General features: G+C 34.8%; 1 protein-coding gene across 1 annotated transcript in view; it reads left to right on the forward strand.

Moving 5' to 3' along the window:
- The window catches only part of TFAP2D (transcription factor AP-2 delta), a 56,175-nt gene that overhangs the window by 28,686 nt on the left and 4,293 nt on the right, over nucleotides 1-23,196 (forward strand). The window contains exons 6-7 of the mRNA XM_045542185.1: nucleotides 2,126-2,267; nucleotides 8,947-9,060. Coding sequence (XP_045398141.1) covers nucleotides 2,126-2,267; nucleotides 8,947-9,060 — 256 coding nt within the window. The remainder of the gene's footprint in view (nucleotides 1-2,125; nucleotides 2,268-8,946; nucleotides 9,061-23,196) is intronic.

A 23,196-nucleotide genomic window follows, 5' to 3' on the forward strand; every position in this document is an offset into this window, starting at 1 on the left:
TCAAATCAGTATGTTAACTATTATCTCCATATTAGCGACAATGGACCTTTCCATTGTCTAAATGTGCTTACCTGTCAAATAAATAAGGGCGAAAATCCCACCAGTTCTTATATAATCATTAAGTATAAATCATACAAATAAGCCATCATTAAAGAATTCTTAGGCTTATTCCTTCTTTTTTTTTTTTAGTATATATCAGGGAAAACTCTTGAGATAAAAGCTTTTAGAGGGAAATGTTTAGGGAGATGTGTACTGAGGTTTAAAATTTAGGGAGATGTGTACTGAGGTTTAAAATTTACTTGAAAATACATAAAAATATGAATTGATGGATAGAAGTATAAAAAGAGGAATAGATATGTGATAAAGCCAGTTTAGTATAATATTAAGGATGGCATATGGGTGTTCGCTGTAAAATTTTTTCAACTTTGCTATATGTTTGAAATTTTTCATAATATGTTTGAAAAAAATTCTTGGGAATTGATTTACATTTTTTCTTAGGATTTTTAATTGCATGAAAGGCAAGAATAATTTAAGGGGGAAATTTCTTTCAGGCTTATATTTTTTAAAGCTCTATACCATCCTAAAATGTCTTCCTGTTTTCCATTTTTGTTAATTTTCTGTCATTTTTTGTAAATGTGAATTCCTCAATCTGAAAGACTAACATTTTTTCTAGGGAAAATAGTATCTTTACTAAGGATATTTTACTTGAGATTAACTAGTCAATTTTGTCTATCTATATACCTTTCTTCCTCCTCCTCCATATTATAATGCTATTTTTATTTCTTCCTGGTATTAACTCATCAAATACTCTCTTATCTATGAGTATAAAACAGAATCAAACCCATCACTTCTTAGACTGTTACTTTGGCCAGTCACCAAACAAGCTTTATATGATTTTGGTCACCAAGCCTAATTTTTCTTTCTTCATGGCAAAAGTTGATTAACTATGTGACTGTTGGATCACCTCTCCATGATTACCATGTTCTTCTCCTTTGAGCAAAACACTTTCATCTTTAACACTTATTTGTACTTGTAATACAATATCTTACATTTAATGTCACCATAATATTAGTAAACATGTATAGGTTATAAATAATATTTATGTAGTTGCAATAAAAATTACAAAGTGCTACTATGGTATTTGGTTTGTTGTTCATGTTACTGGTGTTATTATTGCTATGTTTGTCATCTTCCTACAGACAGGGCAATCTTTGGTGCCCTTTTGTATTCCTCATTACTCCTACCTAGCACTTGAATAAAGTAGGTGCTTGGTACATATGCAGTGAAACTTGATTTTTTAAAAAGATTTAATGGCCAGGTAAGATTTGGCCTAATCGAGCTTTAAAAATACCATTGTTTCCCAGACTGATTTCTATTACTAAATCTTACTTTGCCAATAAGCCATTTTTACCCCATTTCTTAAAAATTTACTTGGGTTTAATATTTTGTGAAAGAACAAAAATTATTCATGATTTTATTGTATTTAAGCATTGTATGTAATATTATATAATGTACATATTATAAATAATGCTATAATGTACTGCAGCCTTCCATAAGGCCTCATAATGCTAGTTCTATAATCACATAATACTGTCTTTAGCAACATAATATTATGAAATGGATATAATTTCATTTATTTTGCTTTCCAAAGTTCTCCAACTTCTTTGAAAAGTTATCTGGACACTTTGCCATATATTTTAATAGGTCTCATGGAAAAGACATCTAAATAGTTTAGATATACTGAGAATAGGTTGTTGAGCTGCAACAAAATGACATTTCTGTTTAGCTTTTTCCCTTGGGAATCAAATGTAAAATCTTAGAAGTCAATCTGGTGTAGTAGCCGGAGCCATGAGGGTAGTCAAAACTTCTGGATTGTGTTTCTGGTTTTTCCCCTCAATTTTCTATGTATCCCTGCCTGGTAAGTCACTTCTGTGTTCCTCAATTTCTCCTCATCCTTCCTCATTGCACCTACCCAAAAAAGCCCTTTTTCTTGGATTGTTTAAAATAAATAAGAAAAATGACCCATCTGGCTACAATAAGGAGTGAGCATTGAAGAAAATTTAAGATACTACTATTATTAAGGTTGGATATTGGTAAGAAACTGACTTGTGTTGTCTGCCAACAGGGGAGGCTTTGCACTTGGCTCGGGATTTTGGCTATACTTGTGAAACAGAGTTTCCAGCCAAAGCAGTAGGAGAACATCTTGCCAGACAACATATGGAACAGAAAGAACAGACAGCAAGAAAAAAGATGATCCTAGCAACCAAGTAAGCAGAATGGGGAAGCCTCTGTGTGCTTTCATCTTCAGTTTTTAAAATTTTCTTTAAAGGAGGTAAACAATCTAGAAAGTACCAGCTCTCTAAAACTAAAACAAGGGGGTTCTAACACTCCAGCAGCTATATATATATTAAACAAGGACTCTCCGCTTTTCTGCATCCATGACAAGGCTTACAAATGGCCCTTCATTTGTGATGGGGCTACCATTGAAACTATGGAATTTCTTAGAAAACTTCTCCAGCATATGCAGAAATTTCTGGGAGAAAGATAGGTTTAGGAAATGTAGGTTCTAGGCAAATATGCCTTTGGTTGCTATGTAATTTGGTCTAAGGCATTTATTGTGCCTTAATAGATGAGCATAAATATCCCAAAACACTATGAATGTGTGGGGGGTATGACAAAAGATGAAGGCACAGATGCATAAGGGGTAACAGGGAGACCTTTGGGACCACCAATCTCCATCAATAATACCCCCATCTTATCTTGTATATAATTCAGCAAATAATCCCTGTACTTCTTCGCCCCCCATGGTGATTTTTTTTTTTAAAAAAAGGTATAATGTATTTGAAAGCTTCTGGAAATTGTACAAAAGCCCAATTAAAATGCAAACTAAAATAATGAGGAAAATAATGTAGGCAAATGTATCAACACAATAGGAAAGGAAGAAGCTGCATAAGATCACTTCTAAATATCCTCAAACTTGAAAGTTCTTTGATAATTTATGGGACTACTACCATGCATTGTGTGAAAATCTGGCAGAACCGTAAGTACCACTCCAAGTCACATTCAAAAGTGAGAAAAATCCTTCAGGTGGTATGTGTTGAAGTTATTGCTGCATATAGGCCATTAATAATCTCAAATAATTTTCTCACTCTAGATTTTAGACGGATAGTTCCAGGTACTTAAATTATCATTTATAAATTTGTTTCTTCTCTGGGAAAAACTTTGTAAGGAAAATTTAAAGTAGATAGCATCAGAAACATTGCTTCTTAGAAACTGATGAAAAAATAATTATCTAATGATCTCACAACATGCTGGCTAAAATTTAAATAGGCTCAAAATGCATAAAACCAAAACTAAATAGTCACTTCTACCAGCTTCTAATGCAAGATAGGTCTTTTTACAAGTTTAAGGGGTTATATGGGACACCTACCATCTGACAGGCTGCCCAAAACACTTGAGTCCCTTAACTGGGGATTGAGCACTGCTTATGGCTGTCACTGTTTGGATTTAGGATTATATTTATGCATTGTACTTCTAAAAGTACTAGATGATTATCTCATTTCATCCTAAAGAGAAGAAAAACAAAAGTTGGTGGCAAAAGGAGAAGAGAAAAGGCAAAACAAGATAACTGGGAAAGGAATAGCAGAAAGAGAGAAGGAAGACCAAGTGATAGAGAAAGAAAATTATAAGGCAGGTATAACACTTAGACTTAAAATTTGACGAGAAACTGTGTGCTGTGGAAGCTCCTGACTTGCTATTGGAAAGATTTAATCTGGACCTTTCACATGGTTTATCTTCGGGGGCGGGTGTCTTTCCTTCTGCTTTATTTGTACTCTTTTCCTCTTCCAAATAGTTTCTTGGCCCAAAGGGGTCTTTGTAAGTCATGTTTCAGTTTCTCCAGAAGGAACTGGAAGAACATATAGGTAGTTAGTTTGAGTCCTTAATATAATTTGAGGAGAAAGATAAAGACTTGTTACAGATCAAGAGAATTATACAATACTAGTGTTAGGTGGTATCTTTCTGGTGTCCCCAAAGCATGTCATTCTAGCTGGCAAGATCATGCAGATTTCCCAATATGTGTATCCATGTGATAAGATTTAAAAGGTAGTGTTATCCCCAAATACACACTATCCAGGGGAACACAACTGCATGTTTTCTACCTCATTGGTTTCATCATGCATACTCTAAGACTTTCACTACTAACCCAAAGTAACTGTTCTTGTTCTCCTCCCCCAGCCAAGTAAGGTTCTGTTCACAGCTACCACTGGTTCTGTTCACAGCTACCACCACCAATGTGATAAGCACAAGTTCCCATTTTCTCTGGGGTTCCCATCACTCTATTGAAGTGTTTGGGAATCTCTGAGTATGTATTCAAATTGATACTGAGATTTTGTTTTCACAAAAGTAAATGCTAGAAGAATTTGAGGGAATTAAAAGAATTACTTCCATATTTGTCAAAGTTATGCTGAGATATCTATTTCTGAGTAGTATATTTAACCAAATAGTAGTATTTTGAACTTTGATTTCATAAAGCATTGTGAGAACATGTAATTTTATTTACTCTGTCTGCCCATAGCTGGACATTTGCAGAATATTAAATGTCAAGCAAGAATTGAGTTCAATAGTCCCAATTAACTTACTTCTGAGAAGAATAAATAGGCCATAAACATCTGGAAATTAGAATGTAGTTTTTGAGGCTTTTATGCTTAAAGGTAATTTCTTTTTTATTTCAAAGTATTATGGGGGTGCAAATGTTTTTGGTTACGTAGATCTCTTTTGTAATGCTCGAGTCAGGGTTAAAAGTGAGCCCATCACCCAGCTAGCATTCATTGTACCCGTTAGGTAGGTTGTTGCCCATACAGTTTTTATATTTTTCTTCTTTTTTCATTATTTACATGCATCCCATCTTCTTATTAGACAATGTGAAACAAAAATTAAAGAATCAGAGACTCTGCAGTCATAGCGAACATACACACTGCAAGCATTAATCACTGTAACTAGATAAATTAAGGGATATGTAGAAATACCATGCTATTTTTGCAACATACCAACAGACCCAACATGTGTTCAGAACAGTTTCAAATTTTTCATCAATGGTAAAGCACTGGATATTTTCATCAAATAAAATCCTAAAAGTTGACATTAAATAGCTTATATAGCTATTTATTGCATTCTAGTTAGCTAACCTTTGTTCATAAGATTTTGAGTACCTTATCAAAAATATATGTAGGCTGGGCACAGTGGCTCATGCCTGTAATCCTAGCACTCTGGGGGGTTTACTTGAGTTCAGGAGTTCTGGAACAGCCTGAGCAAAAGCAAGACCCGTCTCTACTAAAAATAGTAAAATTAGTCGGGCGTCGTGTCACACGTCTGTAGTCGCAGCTATTCGGGAGGCTAAGGCAGGAGGATCGCTTAAGCCTAAGACTTTGAGATTGCTGTGAGCTATGATGACACCAGGGCACTCTACCTGGAGCAACAGAGCGCGACTCTGTCTCAAAAAAAAAAAAAAATTTGCAAAATCTAAAATTCATTGGATGAAAGATCCAATTGCTGATTCACAGTGCCAGATTGGCCTGCATATTTCTTTCTTGTCTTCATGAATAACAGATTCAGTTGTATTTAAGTATAATGTCGAGTACACAGTTATATGAAGTGCCCCTCAATTAAGTGCCATTAGCTCTTAATTCCTCTTTATTAATTGTTGACTAACCAAATATTTTGTTGTAATTTAGACAATTATTTAGGTAGAAGGATAGAAACAGATATAATTTTTGAATTCTAAAATGTACCAGACAAAACATTTGTTTATTTGGTTAGTAGAAAACACATTTAAACCTCTTCATTGAATTTAGAACTAAAAATACTTAACATTTGATCTGTATCAAGGTAAAGCAGAATAGTTGACAATTTTTAATGTTACCATAGTATTAATCATCAAAAGGGGAAACATATAAATTTAAATTCAGACATCAGCTAAAAACTTACGTCCTTAAGGACAATGACGTGAGTGATAAAGTTAGAATGTATGATTCATCGAAGATCATCTTGTGTTACATAATTCAAATTATGACATTTCGTTTTGAGATATAAAAGTATTTTTTTAGCTTCATAAATAAAAATTTAAATGAGAATGAGACTAGTCATAAAAATAATAATTCTGTGGCTGCCGTATGAGATGATGATAATTGCCTAAGGGTACTCTACAAGATTGTCATCTGTTTCCAACTCTAGAAGCTTGAAAATGAGTGAGTTAAGTAGCAGAATTAAATATAAAAGGTTGAAAATTATAATACTATTTCTGATAGAACTTCATGTGTGGTGTGGATGCATTATTTAGCATGAGTTGAGTTTTTCTACCCTTTGCCTTTTTCTGATTTCTTCATCAATTTTATTATAACTTGATGTATTGTTTATACAGAAACAAAGTTGATTTGTCAACTTATAAATTATTTAATTTTCCAAAAATTTCTCATATCATACGACAAGAACTAAAGCAATGTTTCAGTCTTTATTTTAATTTTTTAAAATTTATTTTCATGTGATATAAAATTAAAAGACTGGTCTAAAAATAGCTCCAACTTTTCTTTGTAAGAATGGATCATAGTGGTGGCCTACCACACAGTAATTTGTATTCCTAGTTTGAAAAAATAGAGTCTGAGGCTATATTTAAAATTCTGAGTTAGAAATTTCCTGAAAATGAGGATAACAATATATCTAATTCTATTAAATAACACAAAGGACAACAGATTATGATGCATCAAAATGGCATCAAACACTTAGTGTTTAAAGTGATTAAGATATAGGCAATACACATGAAAGTGAACCAAGTCCTCTTTAGAACAGAAAAAGTGGGAAGTTCAATGCAAATATCCTCAATAAAAGTAGACACACACTTGTTAACAGCATGCATTTAAATGCTATATCTCAGAGACTTGACCAAAACAGAAAGAGAATACAGAGGATCCTGTTTTATTTAAGCAGATAAGGACTTTTCGTATCGCTGACTCTTTACTTTCACCTGTGTTCTGTGAAAATGAATGCGACAAATTCTGTGAAATGACAACAATATTTGAACACTGGCAATAAACCAGAGTCTCATTGTCCATAAAAAAGTCATAAATGGGCCGGGCGCGGTGGCTCACGCCTGTAATCCTAGCCCTCTGGGAGGCCGAGGCGGGTGGATCGCTCAAGGTCAGGAGTTCGAGACCAGCCTGAGCGAGACCTCGTCTCTACTAAAAATAGAAATAAAAATTATCTGGACAACTAAAAATATATATAGAAAAAAAAAAATTAGCCGGGCATGGTGGCGCATGCCTGTAGTCGCAGCTACTCAGGAGGCTGAGGCAGTAGGATCGCTTAAGCCCAGGAGTTTGAGGTTGAGGTTGCTGTGAGCTAGGCTGACGCCATGGCACTCACTCTAGCCTGGGCAACAAAGTGAGACTCTGTCTCAAAAAAAAAAAAAAAAAAAAAAAAAAAAAAAGTCATAAATGATCTTTGGCAGAATTTGCTAAATTTTAGATACCTGATAATAAATGTCTCCACTGATTTTAACTCAGTAATAAATTATTTGTACTTTAACATATTTTGTCACTTTTTAGTAGTCATTTGTTAATGACACAAATGCTTTAGAGCAGAATAATGGCTGGGCCCATATTCACTTGGGACACTTTGACCCATTTGTACTTGTCTTTGGCTATGTCGATAATCACAATCCAGGTTACATTATTACATTTTGTGATTGCTCATTACAAAAACAAACAAAAAACTTAATCACTGTCACATTATCTCTTGAATATGGAGTGGCCTCACTTTAGGTGCTGTATGCTTTTAAGCAGTTTCTTGGCAATTCTTCACTTTTTAGCTGTGACATTAATTTAGTAGCTAGTTGTTAAAAGAAACATCTATTTTCCTTATATACGGTATTTTGCTTCTTTAGAATTATATCATTTGGACTATGTAACACAAGGAATTTATTGTTTTCCAATGTACATGGTAATGCTGTAATTAAACTGAAATCAATGATCAGAAATCATAGCCATGTAAAGCAAAAAAGGCAGCAGAAATATGAACTGGAAGGTACTTTTTGCAAAAAATCAGCTTACTTGGAAGCCTGGTGTGGTGGTGCACCTGAAGTTGCAGCTACTCAGGAGGCTGAGGCAGAAGGAGAGCTTGAGCCCACAAGTTCGGGGCTTCAGTGAGCTATGATCATGCCACAAAAAAAAAAAAAAAAGAGAGAGAAAGAAAGAGAGAGAAGGAAGGAAAGAAAAGAAATCAGCTTACATGGAACATAATATCATTTTTGTAAGGCTAGTGGACTAAATTATGGGTAAGTGATTACTTCAAATATTAAAATACAAAATTAGCCCATAAGAGTCTGAAATATAATGCAATATTAGGCAAAAGGATTTTTTAAAGTCTACTTGAATCATAACTCTGAAGTAAGTATAACTTTAAACTCGTCTACAAGTGAGCTATGATCAGGCCAGTGCACGCTAGCCTGGGTGACAGAACAAGACCCTCTCTTTACAGAACAAACAAACAAAAAAAAAAAAACTTGTTTACAGATATGATGTCCAAAAACAAATCACATTTTAATTTTGTAAAAAGCAATTACTAATTGTTATTTTTTTCCTGTGGATTTTCTGTTATCTTGAGGTGAAACTATGAATGTTCTCCTTAAAAATGAATATTGGTTTTGTCAGTGTCAACGGATTATCATTTGCTTGGAATGTGAAGTGTTTTATAACTATCCTATAGTCCTTGGGAGCAAAGTCACCATTGTGAACCTCAACTGCATGCTGCAGATGGAACTTTGGAGGTTGCTTAATGAAATTTTATCTAGTCCTCTTTTAAAAAAGGAGAACAAACCTTTGGCAAAATATCATAGCTGTAAAATTAAAGCCCCATTTCAAGAGTTCAATCTTAATTTTGAATCTTTTATTTTAGACAAATTTGTAAAGAATTCCAAGACCTCTTGAGCCAAGATAGATCACCACTGGGATCTTCCAGACCCACTCCAATTCTAGACCTTGACATCCAGAGACACTTAACACATTTCAGGTAAGACTGATTTTCCAATTTGCTCAGACTCCCCTTCAAATTGTCAAACCTTTCGTATTCCTATCACAGTTCCATTTAGAGATATGACTTGTACATTCATATGGTGACTGTTCTATTCTGTGGAGGCTGCTATAAAAAGACAAGAAAAAAAACCCCTTATACTGGGTTATTTATAAACAACAGAAATTTATTGCTCATATTTCTAGAGCCTGGGAAGTCCAAGATCAAGGTTCCAGCAGATTCAGTGTCTGGTAAGGGCTCACTCTCTACTTCAGAGATGGTACCTTTTCAATTTGTCCTCACATGATGAAACAAGATTCCTTGGACTCTTTTATAAGGGCACTAATCCCATTTATGAGGCATCTGCCCCCCTGCCCAAATCACCTCCTGAAGACCCCACCTCTTAATACTATTGCATTGGGGAATCAAGCTTCAATATATGACTTTGAGGGGTACACAAACATTCAGACCATAGCAGTGACTGAAAGTTTTAAAATTCCAAGCTCATAAGATCAAATTAAGAGAAGAGCAATACATGAAGCATTTTAGATTGGAAAACTTAATATCTTCATGCACTTAGCAAGAAATTGTGACTTTATGGAAGTAAACAGTATTATTTCCAACAACACTTAGCACTTTTGGAAGGAGATTCTGAAATCTTTTAAACAGTCCTTTGTCTTGGCTATGTAAATTGTCGAATGGACAGATGACATGACAGACACGAACAAGATATCATTGACTGATTTTCCAGGAGTATGTTAATGCTTTCTATACAAATAGAAGCTGCAAACAGTTCTTAAGTTAGACCATACAAAAAAAAACATGGAATGAATTATTGAGAGCTTATTTTAAATTTCATTTTCTGAGATGTTTCTGAACTGAGTAGAATATTTTTTCTGGTTAATTTATGCCCTAGATGCAATGTGAGAAAGAACATAGTAAATACGCAGGTGCCTTATAGTTTTAAAACTATAGAATTCAAATGTCTACATGATATTTCTCATCAGAATAAAATATCTTATCCTCTTTTAGTTATTATCATTTGGCTAAAAAAAACCAGTGCTGAGAACAGACTAATATACATTAAATTTAAAAATATTTTTAATACCTGTCAAAGATTATAAGGCCGTTGAGGAGGGTACTCAATTATATAAAATAATATAATAAGGAGGGTGTTTAAATTGAATTTAGTGTGCAAGATTGGAGACTTTTAAACAGAATATTTTATTTTGCAATATGTCACACATTTCCTTAAGATGTAATAGACACATATTTGGGGACTCAACTTAGGATTTATCTTTCAAAAATGCACCAAATATAGGCTATATTTCATAAGACTTTTCTCCTATCACTCAACTGAGTTAGTAATGGGAAGTGCAATAAAATTGGGTGAAAATATGATGCCCAGAAGTTAAGAGCAAAAGGTTTTAATGTCAATAGAACCATTTTCAAATCCAGGTTCTTACACATGTGAGCTGAGTTGTTCAGGGTAACTTATACACTCTTTCCAAACTTTTATGTCCCTAGCTTTAAATAGGTTAAGAACTCCTCCATTGTATAGTCTTAGTGAGTTAAAATGAGATAAAGAGTATAAAATAAGCATTCAGTAAATAATGTACCATTTGCCTGCACCACTGGGCTAAGTTTTAAAAGTATAGGTGGCTCCACACTTATATCCTCAAGGTTCATCCATGTCGTAGCGTATGTAAAACTTTCCTTTTTTTAAGGCTGTATAATCTTTTGTTGCATGTATTTATACCACATTTGTTTATCCATTCATCCACTGAAGGACACTTGGGTTGCTTCCACATCTTGACTATTGTGAATAGTGTTGCTATGAATGTGAATGTGCAAATATCTCTTCGAGATCTTTTTTTCAGTTCTTTTGGATATATACCCTTAAGTGGAATTGCTAAATCATACTGTAATTTTATTTTTTATTTTTTGAGGACTTGCCATATCATTTTCTATAGCAGCTACACCATTATACATTCCCACAAATAGTGCACAAGGGTTCCCATTTCTCTATATCCTTGCCAACATTTATTTACCTTTTTAAAATAGTAGCTATTCTAATGGATATGAGGTGATATTTTATTGTGGTTTTATTTTGCATTTCTTAAATTATCAGTGATGTTGAATGTCTTTTCATATGCTTGCTGAATATTTCTATATCATCTTTGGAGAAATGTCTATTCAAGTTTTTTGCCCTTTTTTTAAACAAGTTATTTGTTTTTTTGTTGTTGAGTTGGAGGAGTTCTTTATATATTTTGGATATTAAGCTTTTATCAGACATATGATTTGCAAATATTTTTGCCTATTCTTCTTTTTCATTCTGTTGATTTTTGTCTTTGATACACAGTTTTTGATTGATATAGTCCAATTTGTCTATTTTCACTTTTGTCACCCGTGCTTTGGTATCATATTCAGGAAATCCTTGCCAAATCCAATGTCTTAAAATTTTCCTCTACTTGTTCCTCTATTTGTCCTTCTGAGTTTTATAATTTTAGGAATTATGTTTAGGTCTTTGATCCATTTTGAGTTAATTTTTTATATGGTATAGGTTAAGGGTCCAAATTCATTCTTTTACATGTCTTAAATTATATCCTTTCAAACAAAAGACACATAGTTGACATTTCCAATTAAAACCCAAATGAAGGCTCCTGATATAGACTGAATTTAAATGTGTGTAATATTTTTACTGTGCATTTATTAAAAGAGGCATCAATGAATAGCTTAATAATAGGATAGTAGAAGTCAGCTTGTTGCCTGGCCTTGAAATAGACTGTACAAATATACTCCTTAAACTTGGCTTCACAGCAGAATCACTCTTGGAACTTTTTAAAAATCTCAAGGACTGGAGCACATATTTAAAGATTTGATTCAATAGTTCTAGGGACTCATGCATCTATGTCGGTTTTAAAACCCTGAAGTTGATTGTGATTAAGAACCATTCTAAGGTATTCCTAAACTATTAGCCCTTTTCCCCCATTTGGAAGAAAAACACTTCTAATTCATTTTGAAAGTGACACTGAGAATTATGTAAAGTTCTGTCTTGTATACTAACATATTAAAAAGATTCTACATCTATGATTCTGCTAATAATCTGAGTGAAAATGTGTTAGAATAGAGTGTGTCTCTTTCATAATTTACACTGACAGCAGTAAGCATAATTTTGATAGAACCATAAGCTCGAGAGAAAAATGAACTAGAGCAGAAGCATATCTCATCTGACTTTGAAAGCAGGCAACTGGCAGAATCTGATTTTACACTGTTTTTGCTGAGTGCTGGCTGGGAAAGCAGCGAAGATGGAGTGTGATCAGATAGGCATAGAGGATACTCTAATTAGCAACATCAACTTGTGTTACTATTTTATTTACTCAAAACCTCCTTCCCCATGCATACCACTTGAAATTATACCTTATAGGGTGGCAGATTTGCTACCTTGAGAACTGTGGCTTATTTTCAGCAGATTGAATATGTCCAGATAAAGCACAGATTACTTCCAGTTTTCAGTGGCATATCACTGTGTTCTGGGAAGACGTGTGCATGGCAGTGACCCTGTTCGCAATTCACAGCCTGGAAAGCTTCTTGTTTCCATCAGAATGACAGAAGGCAAGCTTATTTATTATTTACAATTTACTGAGTACCATCAACAGTGTGTATTGTTGTAGAGAACACAGCAGACATCACAACACCGACCAGAAGGGGGAAGAAATTTGATTGAAATCTGCACAAGACCTCATAGACTCACCATTCCCAGGAATGGAGATGGCAATTAGACCAAGGTGGCATGTGGCTTCATGGACAGAACAGACTCAGCTCAGATAGAAACCCAGAGCCCTGGTTTTCTGGGTTTTGAGATTTCAGGAATTTTTAATAATTTGTCCCTTCTTTGTCTCTTAGGATCTCATAATTTCCTTGAATCTGAGGTCAAGAAAAAGCATGTTTGACAATGTAAATAAGAAGTCAGACTACGTTTAATGCTCAGTTCAGAGAGGGCTGGCTATCATAAAAATGGGAAGATTTTTTCTCAGCACCCACCTTGGGAGGCTAAAATTTTACTGTTTCTGGTATTTTACCATGCTAATGGGAGGATTGAATTTCATAAATTGGTCTCTGTTATTAAAGTTATGAAAATAAATTAACATTGCTCAAAAAAATTGGCAGGTAGTGAAAAGATAACTAAAGGGTCACCTTTAGAATTTAGAAACTGCTAAAGAGGAAAAAAATTACATATTAAGACTTCCAGTATGTAAAAGTGATTCTACAATAGAGGATTCAACATCCTGGTAGTTTACCTAGGGCAATCAGAAAGTCTTTCATCTTTCTACCCATAGTACCTAGCACATAGTATGCATACAATAAATATATGTTAATAAATGTAGATTCTAATATCTCTGTTGCTCTTAAATGTATTCTCCACTGCTTTATTCCCAGGGCCATGGTGTTTTCACTGGGCTATGGACCAAAAAAGTAAAAATAATCAATATGCTTTCATTCTCCTAAGTCAAAAAGTATACTGACATCTCACCTTCTTAGAAATAGACCCTCCTACTACTCCCATAACCCTTGAGAAATAAGAAATATATAGACAGCCCCAGATAGCTGTGTGTTTGCTAGTGATAAAATTTTCTTCATTGATTCTCTGTATTGGAGGGCTCCTTACATTTCCCACTATCCTTCAACATTTAGATCTTCTCTCCAACATCCCTGTCAAGTTGTCATCCATTTCAGGCTTGAAAACTTTCAGTGACACATTGGTCTTCTATCTCTGACAACTCTATTAGACACACTTTCCTTCAAATGAGGCAACACTCTCTCCCTAACATCTCACTCCATGGGGGCCTTACAGAGTCACTTTAATTCTGTTTTCCTACCAATTTCTAACAGCAGCTCTTATATCTTCCTGAGTTTTCTCTTCCTGGGTTATTCATTCCCATACTCTTTAGTGGTCCACACATGACAGGTATTCCAGGCAACTCTACTGGTATTTTCGGAGTGCTATGTTCTTGGCAATATGCTAGAAAGAGGATGTTTGTCTGTACTTAAACGTGAGCATGTTTGGTCTTCTCCGAAGGACTAAATTATGTATAGTTTTCAAGGTTTTTTATTTTATTGAGATTGAAAAGTGGCTCTGAAGGTCATCAGCAGTGGGGGATTTTCTTAATCTTGTGAAAACATTCTTTGGTGTCAGAAGAGAAATGAAGAAATTTCAATTTAATCTGTAATTTCAAAAGGAAAGATCATAAAATAAATTATACAACTAGGCTTAGCATTTAAGAAATAAAATTATCAAGCCTCCTTCAGGGTGTTCTGTCAGTTCAATGGTCCTTTTAAGATCATTTCATAATTTAAGAATATTGGAAATAGTAGGCCTGAATTATGAAGAAAAAAATTCCTATGTTTCCCAAATAAGCTTTCTTGTGTAAGGTTGAAATTAAACTTTATAACTTTAACTTAAACTCCAAAAGTGAGTGCCACACTCACATGCAAAGATAAATACACCTGTAATATTCAGGTCTTATTCACTAGTTAAGAAACAACAGCCTGTATTTCTATAAGAGTAAAAAACAGACTTCCTTGAGGGAAAACATTCACTAGCAAAAATGCATACTAAAAATAAAGCAGGCAACAGTTTTTACTTTGTTGGCAGACAAGAACAACTATGATGTTCCTCTTAAACTGCTTGCATTCATTTAACATTAAGCAGTAAATTAAAGAGTTAAATCAGTTGTCTATCTGTATCGTACTTCACAAGTTACATGACACTGAACTAAATGCTGTAGGAGTATTAAAGAAAAAATATTCAATGATACTTCTTACAGCATGCTAAGAATGACTTTATTCAAAACCATTGTGATAGGTATGGGGACCATTGTCATGGGATTTTGCCATGAGGGAGAGAGATTGGGGTCAACTCTAAATACAACATGGTCAAGTGGGAATTGATAGCCAAGGAACAATGTGGGACAGAAAATTGTCAAGAGGAAATGTCAGGGGTATAGAGGATTCTGGCTAAACCTGCCTAATGGGATGCTTGCTGAAGACAGACCATGGTGATCAGATAACACCTGGAGAATGGCAAAGAATGAAGAACCTGAGTACATATCAAGGGAGATCAGATATCGAGGGTGTAGGGTTCTTGCTAAATGGACTTGCTAAAAGTGAATTCTTGCTACAGTTGAATTTTACAAGGAAGTGCATAGACAGGCCTAGGAGAAGGTTCAAGAGCCTGACTAAAGTTAGATCAAGCAAAGAATCTTTGTCAGGAGATACATGCAGAATCAATTGCTTCTAATTAAAGGTTGCAAACATGACCCTGTAATAACTACATGTGTGAATAATTGACTTAGAGGAATGAATACATTGGAGAAGAAATCTGGTAAATTTGTATTTAAATAATTTCTATCTTTGTTGAGCTTTGGATTGGGGAAGAATCCACAGGGAGACAGCACAGGATGGTGGGAAGAACTTATGATGGCTTGTCAGGGGACCTAACTCAGTTTCCTCTTGGTTATCAACTAGATGATGTATAGATTTAGAATAGACACTTCATCTCTCTGGCCTATGCATGTTCATCTGTAAGTCAATGCAGTTAAGCTGGATGATCTTTCAAGCTCCTTCTAGACCAATGACATTTTACTCCATTCTTAATTTGCTACTCTGTTTTAAATTAATACTTACACTGTATTTCTATATGACCTCATATCTTCTTCTTATGTTTTCTCCACCTGTTCATTTTAAAAAGTCAAAAGTTCAATAAAATTCATTTTAAGAAGTGTTAAGTCTTAAGCTTAGCATTTTCATTCCAAATAGAAAATATGATGTGTCTGACAGGGAGCAATGTAAGGAAATGGTTAACTTGTTCCTAAAAACTCCATTCCCATATGTAAAAGATATGGTGTAGGTGTCAAGTATTATCATGTTAAAAAAGCTGACTTGGATGTGATTGGCTTTGGTCTCTTCTAATGTACATGCAATGATTGTACCCTTAGGCTCATGTTTCCAAAACTTGATCACAGAGACTGTTTTTAAATCTCAGAATACCTGCTAATATTCTATGGAGCTAGAGTTCTGCAGTTCTTGGGGAAATGCTGAAGAAGTGTTTTCCCATGGAGAAAAGCAGACATGGGAGTGAGGCATTATTTCTTGGCCTCAAGGAGACATGTCTAACTCCCTGGCCTCATTTACACTGAATGGGGACTGTTTAAAATATACTGATACTTGGGACCCATCCCAAACCAATTAAGTCAAGGTCTCTGGGGTGAGACCTATACCTTGGTATTTTTGAAATGAGCTTCTTGGGTAATTTCTTAGATGCATCTAGGGTTGAGAACCACCAGCTGAAGAAACCTTGAGACATTTGGGAGTGCTGTCAAGGCCTTGCTAATGAGTACATTTCAATGATTCCCCATTACCAGAGAACTACATACCTTAATTATGTACCTTAATTAAGTTAAAATTTAAAAGCCTTTGGGGCACCGTCAGTTAGTTTCCCCTTTCCTGTTTCCTCAATCAGTTAGGCTACAAAAAATAGATGCCATCAATTTCTGGGGATAAGCCCCATCTACTTTGCCCAGTATGAGAATCTTTCTCCATGGCCTACATTTAGCAGTTGTGCTGCCTTATACTCAGAGCTATGGAAGGCAGTAAAGTTTGGCAGAGAAGACCTGCAATCCTTTGCTATTGTTCTCCAGGGTCTGGTTCTCAGACTCCTCCCCTAACGGCTGTTCTCATGAGCAGAAGAGGGCCCTTTTCTGGTGTCCACCTAACACTATAGTGAGGGGGACAAGCTGAGCCTCCTGGACTACATTTGGACCTAAACCGGCAGTAAGTGAATAATCCCAGAGGGAAGCAAAGGGAGATCTGTCTTCCTTTTAAATCTTGTGTGCATGCTTCCCAGAGGCCAAAAAGCAGAACTGAGTAGTGTCTGTATGCAATTCTAGAAATTGCATTTCTATGCAATTCTAGAATCTAAAAGATTCGTGATAGCATATGAGCATTGGAATGATAGAACATAACAAAATAATACGAATAATAACCCAAACTCTGTTTCAACCTTCATACATACCAAAAGAAGTAGAATAAAAGAGAAGTTTGCTTGCCAAACTTTTTCAAGTACTAAGTTGAAATTTTACAAAATGAAATTAGCTTTTAGTTGAATTGCTCAAATCATGGTGGCAGACTACTTTCTCTTGATTGTTGGTCATCTAGTTTGTAGCATAATAGTGTCTATTACTTGCAGCTTTTTGTACCCAGAAAAAATCACCTATGGTTGGCAGACACAACGGAGTGACCCAGTCTTTAGTGGCAAATACTAAAGAAACTTTCATTTTCTTTTCAATACATACTAAATCAGTATTTCCTTAGTAGGTAGACAGGTACTGCATACCAGGCACAACTCTTGCCAAGATAGGAAGAATCTAGGTGAAGATTCCATAGAAGTTTGCTCTAGGCTATGTTTTAGAAAGTTGCTTTAGTGGTTTAATTTAAATCAGTTTAGACAAATTAGTTAAAGTAAAGATAAAGCATTTTTGAAAGAGCAATATGTAAGCAGCTTTGTAGCATACAACAAAGCTGGTGAAATGCAAACCATATTTACTTAGACTAAGGAAAGTAAAATAGCTCTTATTCCTCTGATAGATATCCATTCGGAATCCTATATTAGCCTATGTTCCAAGTAAGCACTGAATCTTTGGAGATTTTAAAGATAAATATGGGTAAGGCCTTGACCACAGGCAAGACATGTACTTAAACAGGGATCATAAGGTGTGAAGTTTGTGAAATTTCTATTATATGGAAGTTTTCTGATGAGTCCTAATTATTAACGTCAAGCAGTTTATAAGTATAGACACTGAGTTAAAGATGGGATGTTATTACCATCCTATTAGCAAAACTACACAGGGAAAAAGAAGAAAGAATTAAAATTTATTACTCTTCCAACAAGAGTAATACCTCTTCTACTTTCTGTTCTATCCTCTTCTCTTCTTTCATTTCTGAGTCTCAATTTCTTCATTTCTAACACCCACTGATAGAGAATACAGTTTTAACTGGTATGATATATGTCCGTTTAAAAAGTTAAAGGCTGCATCAGTAAAACTTATTCAGGTCAAGGTCAAGAAGAGTGTATTACTGTATGAAAAGGCAAAAACAGTACAAGTCCACACAGGCATGCATGATCTCTCTCTCTCTCTCTCTCTCTCTCTCTCTCTCTCTCTCTCTCTCACACACACACACACACACACACACACACACTACATACATAATCTCCCTAGAAAAATTGCTCTACCCTGTAGTGTCCTTCCAATGGCTGAAATGTGAACACTTAAGAGGGAACCCTAATACTTGGGGTGAAAATTGAAAAATAGAGCTTCATCTCTGAATCCAGCAAACAGTCAACACCTTCCTGAACTGAGCCATTTTGAAGAGATGTTTTATGTTGCAGAAAGATGCTTTGGAGAATGTTAATTAGGAGGTCTAGCAAAATAGTTTTTAAAACGATGAATAAAAGTACGAAGATGACTGTTAAATGTAAGTTACATTTTCCCTAATGTCAGGTGCCATAAACTACAGCAGTCGGATTTTCTCAGCAGGTGATCGCATTGCTCACAGTCAGTTGTCAGAGACTTTCTGCTCGTCAGTGTGAAATTAGTAATAGGAAAATGAAATCAATGAGCTGGAATCTAGTTACAGAGAGAGAGAGAGAGAGAGAGAGAGAGAGAAAATGAAGACAACATAGCGCAAGGTAGATGTAGCTTTTAAGCCTGACTACCTATGATCCAAACCTCAAAATTTGACCCTTGCTTTGTTCAGTTTAGACTCACTGCTTTTGTAAGCCTTTTCCCTATGAATTGCTCTTGAGTCAGATCTCTCCCTTAATATACTGCAACACTAATTTGCTTTTTACCCAAGTAGACATGCTTTCCTTAATCTCCCCTAAATTTCATATCATTGATTTTGGCCCACCAATTAAGCTGTCTACCACATTAAGGTATTTCAGAACTTTGGTTCTGTTATGCAATGCAGGAATTTTCCTCTCTATTTTAATTCAAGCCATTAAGTTAAAAATCCATGATTCCGTCAATCACATTGTTAATTAACATGTTGAGCAGAGTGGGATTAATGAGAGCCTTGCAGCACTCCACTAGAGACATCCTTCAAGGTTGACAACTGCCCTTACATCCACACTTTGGGTGTCACTGCATAACCAGCTATGAATTTGCCTTATACTACTGTCATCTAGCTTACTCCTCCCTCACTATCATACAATATTTGGAGAGATTTTATCAGATGCATTTCTAAAATCTTACACTAAATTACATTGCTACGACTCTAGTAACCTTTTTCTAGAGGACAATGCAGTTCCTTTATTGTACTCCTTACTAAATCTATGCAGCATTTCAGTGATCATGTCTACTTTTAAATACTAATCCTTCAGCTTTTAAATAACCCATTACATGAACAAATTGTGAAAAATACATTCAGTGCAATACTTATCAGCAATAAAAGGAAACAATCTATTGATAAATACCACAACATAGATGAGTCTCAAAATTACTATACTAAGTAGAAGAAGCCAGTCACAAAAGTCTACAGACTTTATGGTTCAGTTTATATGATACTCTGAGGAAAGGTAAAAATTATAGGGACAGAAATTAAAGCAGTGATTGCCAGGAGCTGGGAGTGGGGAGAGTGAGTTGACTGAAAAGAGGCATGGGAAAGCTTTGTGAGAAATGTTGGTAGTTACACAAATGTGTGTAGGCTTGTCAAAATCGAACCAACTGTGCTCCTGAAAAGAGGTGATATTACCATATGCAAATTCAAACTCGATAAATTCAATTTTTAAAAATATCCCATTACAGAAATTTGTTAGACGATTAGTTAAAATAATTTAATAACCCCAAGTTTCTAAAATCTGTCCCCTGCTTTAACTATTAAGGCATGTTTTTGTTTAATTTTACTTTGTTTCCTATCTTCCATGTTTCTCAAAGATTACCTAACAGCTTCATTGTTTCTGAAACATGTGCCTATGTTTTCTTTACCTAGAAATAAGAGTTTTCTAGACATAAAAAAGTCTCAACTTTATTAATTATACTATTGCCAGTTTTAAAGATTAAACTCTTTAAAAAGAAAGCAAAGTATCTTATTATTTAATCTTTCATATGCTAACACAACACTCTCTCCCTAAGCATTGGGTCTCTGTCTTCGTTGTTCCTCTTCCTCATTCTGGGAGCAAAACTTTAAAACTAAATCCTACTAATCATCAAAGATTCCCAAATGAAACCAAAGAACATTTAGCCTCTTGTTAACTCAATTATTCCCTACACTGGAGTCCCTACCCCTGTTCCCCTAGGCTGAAGCTTCCTGGAGGTGGCTAAAACCCAAATGCTGCCAGAAGGTAATGTCAGGTGGAGTATAGGTTGATAATAGTTCCCCATCTCAGACCTGTTTATTTGTTTCCAGATTTATTAAAGTAAATTGACAAATAAAAATTGTATATATTTAAGGTATACCATGTGATGACTTGATAGACATTGTGAAATGATTACCACAGTCAAGTTAATTAAAGCACCTCACATTCACTTAGCATGTTTTCCAGATTCATTTATGTTGTCACAAATGGTAGGATTTCCTTCTTTCTCATAGCTGAATAATATTCCATTTTATGTATACAGTGCCTTAGATATTTCAGTTGTTTCCACATCTTGGCTATTATGAATAATATTGCAATGAAGATGGGGGTATATATATCTCTTTGAGACATTGATTTAATTTCCTTTGGATATATATACCCAGAAGTGAGATTGCTGAATTATGTTATGGTTGTAGTTTTAACTTTTTGATGAATCTCCATAGTGTTTCTTATAATGGCTATCCCAGTTTACATTTCCACCAACAGTGTACAAGAGTTCTCTTTTCTCCACACTGTCACCAACACTTACTGCTTGTCTTTTTGATAATAGCTACCCTAAACAGGTGTCAGGTGATGTCTCATTATGGTTTTAATTTGCATGTCCCTGATGATTAGTGATGTTGAGCATCTTTTCCTGTACCTGTTGGCTATTTGTATGTTGCCTTTAGAAAAATGTCTATTCAGTTTCTTTGCCCATTTTTAAAATCAGATTATTTGATTTTTTGATAGTAAGCTGTATGAGTTCCTTATATATTTTGGATATTAATCCCATATGGGATATATGGTTCACTAACATTTTCTCCCATTCTAGGTTGCTGTTTCATTTTGTGATTGTTTCCTTTTCTGTGCAGAAGCTTTTTTAGTTTGACATAATCCCATTTGTCTATTTTTGGTTTTGTTGCCTGAGCTTTCGGTGTCAGATTCAAAAAATCATTGCCAGGACCAATGTCAAAGAGATTCTTTCCTGTTTTTTTTCTAGGAGTTTTACAGTTTTGGATCTTACATTTAAATTTTTAATACATTTTAAGTTAATTTCTGTGTATGGTATAAGATAAGGATCCAATTTCATTCTTTTGCATGTGTATATCCAGTTTTGCCAGCATTATTTATGGAAGAGACCATCCTTTTCCTACTGTGTATTCTTTGTGCTCTTGTCAAAGACTAGCTAACCATATATGTGTGGGTTTATTTCTGGACTCATTCTGTTCCATCGGTCTATGTGTCTGTTTTTATGCCAGTACCATACTGTTTTAATTATTACAGCTTTATAATATAATTTGAAATCAGGAAGCATGATGCTTCCATCTTCATTCTTGTTTCTAAAGATTGGTTTGGCATTCAGGGTCTTTCATAGTTCCATAAGAATTTTAGGATTTTTTTCCTATTTCTTTTAAAATGTCTACTTAACAGGGATTGCGTTGGATCTACAGATTGCTTTGGGCAGTATGGACATTTTAAAACTATTAACTCTTCCAATCCATGAATACAGTGTATCTTTCTTTTTTCCATTTATCTTTAATTTGTATATATTCATAGGGTACTAGTGAAATTTTGCTACATTTATATATTGCATTGTGGTGAAGCCAGGGCCTTTAGTGCATACATCACTGAAGCAACGCACATTGTTCTCACTAAGCAACAAGAATATCTTTCCATATATTTGTGTATCTTCAATTTCTTTTATCAATGTCTTATTTTATTCCTAAGTATTTTATTCTTTTTGATACTATTATAAACAGAATTGCTTTCTTAATTTCCTTTTTCAAATAGTTCATTGGTAGTGTGTAGAAATGCAATTGATTTCTGTATCCTGCAACTTTACTGAATTCCTTTATTAGTTCTAACAGTTTTTTTAGTGGAGTTTTTAGGATTTTCTATGTATCAAATCATGTCATCTGCAACAGAAACATTCAAACTTCTTTTCTGATTTAAATGACTTTTATTTCTTTCCCTTGCCTAACTGCTCTGGCTAGGACTTCCAGTACTATGTTAAATAAAAGCAGTAAGAGTGGGCCCTTTGTCCTGTTCCTGATCTTAGAGGAAAAGTTTTCAGCTTTTCACCACTGAGTATGATGTTAGCTGTAGGCTTGTCATACACAGCCTTTATTATGTTGAAGTACATTCTTTGTATACCTAAAATTGATGAGAGCTTTTATCATGAAAGGATGTTAAATTTTGTCAAATGCTTTATCTTTAGCCCTGTGTATTTTTGTTGTTGCTGCTGTTGGTTTATAGTTTGTTTTGATTTTGTTTAATACTTCCTGTACTTTTTTCCAGATTAAACCATAACTTTTGATTACCAATTTATAATAGGAGACCCAAATCATGAATTTTTGGAGATACATATAACATCTTATTTGCCACTTGTAGTAAATATCTGGTGTACTTTGTTTATCACTGATGCTCTGATGCCACCAATATTGCTCCCAATCCTATCACTTTGTTGACTGGGAGCTTAGCCTCACCTGTCTGTTTTCTTCCCGTTGTCCTCTGTGGACTCTGGTTTTACAATCTTTTTGGGAATGTTACTCCTTTCTCCCCAAAATTCTATTTGAGTCCTCTCATCACTTTGGCAGATTTCTATCCTTTGGAAGGAGCACATCTTTTTCAATATCTTTAGCAAGGGACCAGGAACTTAACTCTTTTTCATCAGTATCATCAAAGAAGCTTTGAAGGTTGAGTGAAACTTGGATTGGCTGAAAAGAGGGAAGACACACAAA

This window comes from Lemur catta, chromosome 2 (assembly GCF_020740605.2).
Source record: "Lemur catta isolate mLemCat1 chromosome 2, mLemCat1.pri, whole genome shotgun sequence".
Lineage (NCBI taxonomy): Eukaryota > Metazoa > Chordata > Mammalia > Primates > Lemuridae > Lemur > Lemur catta.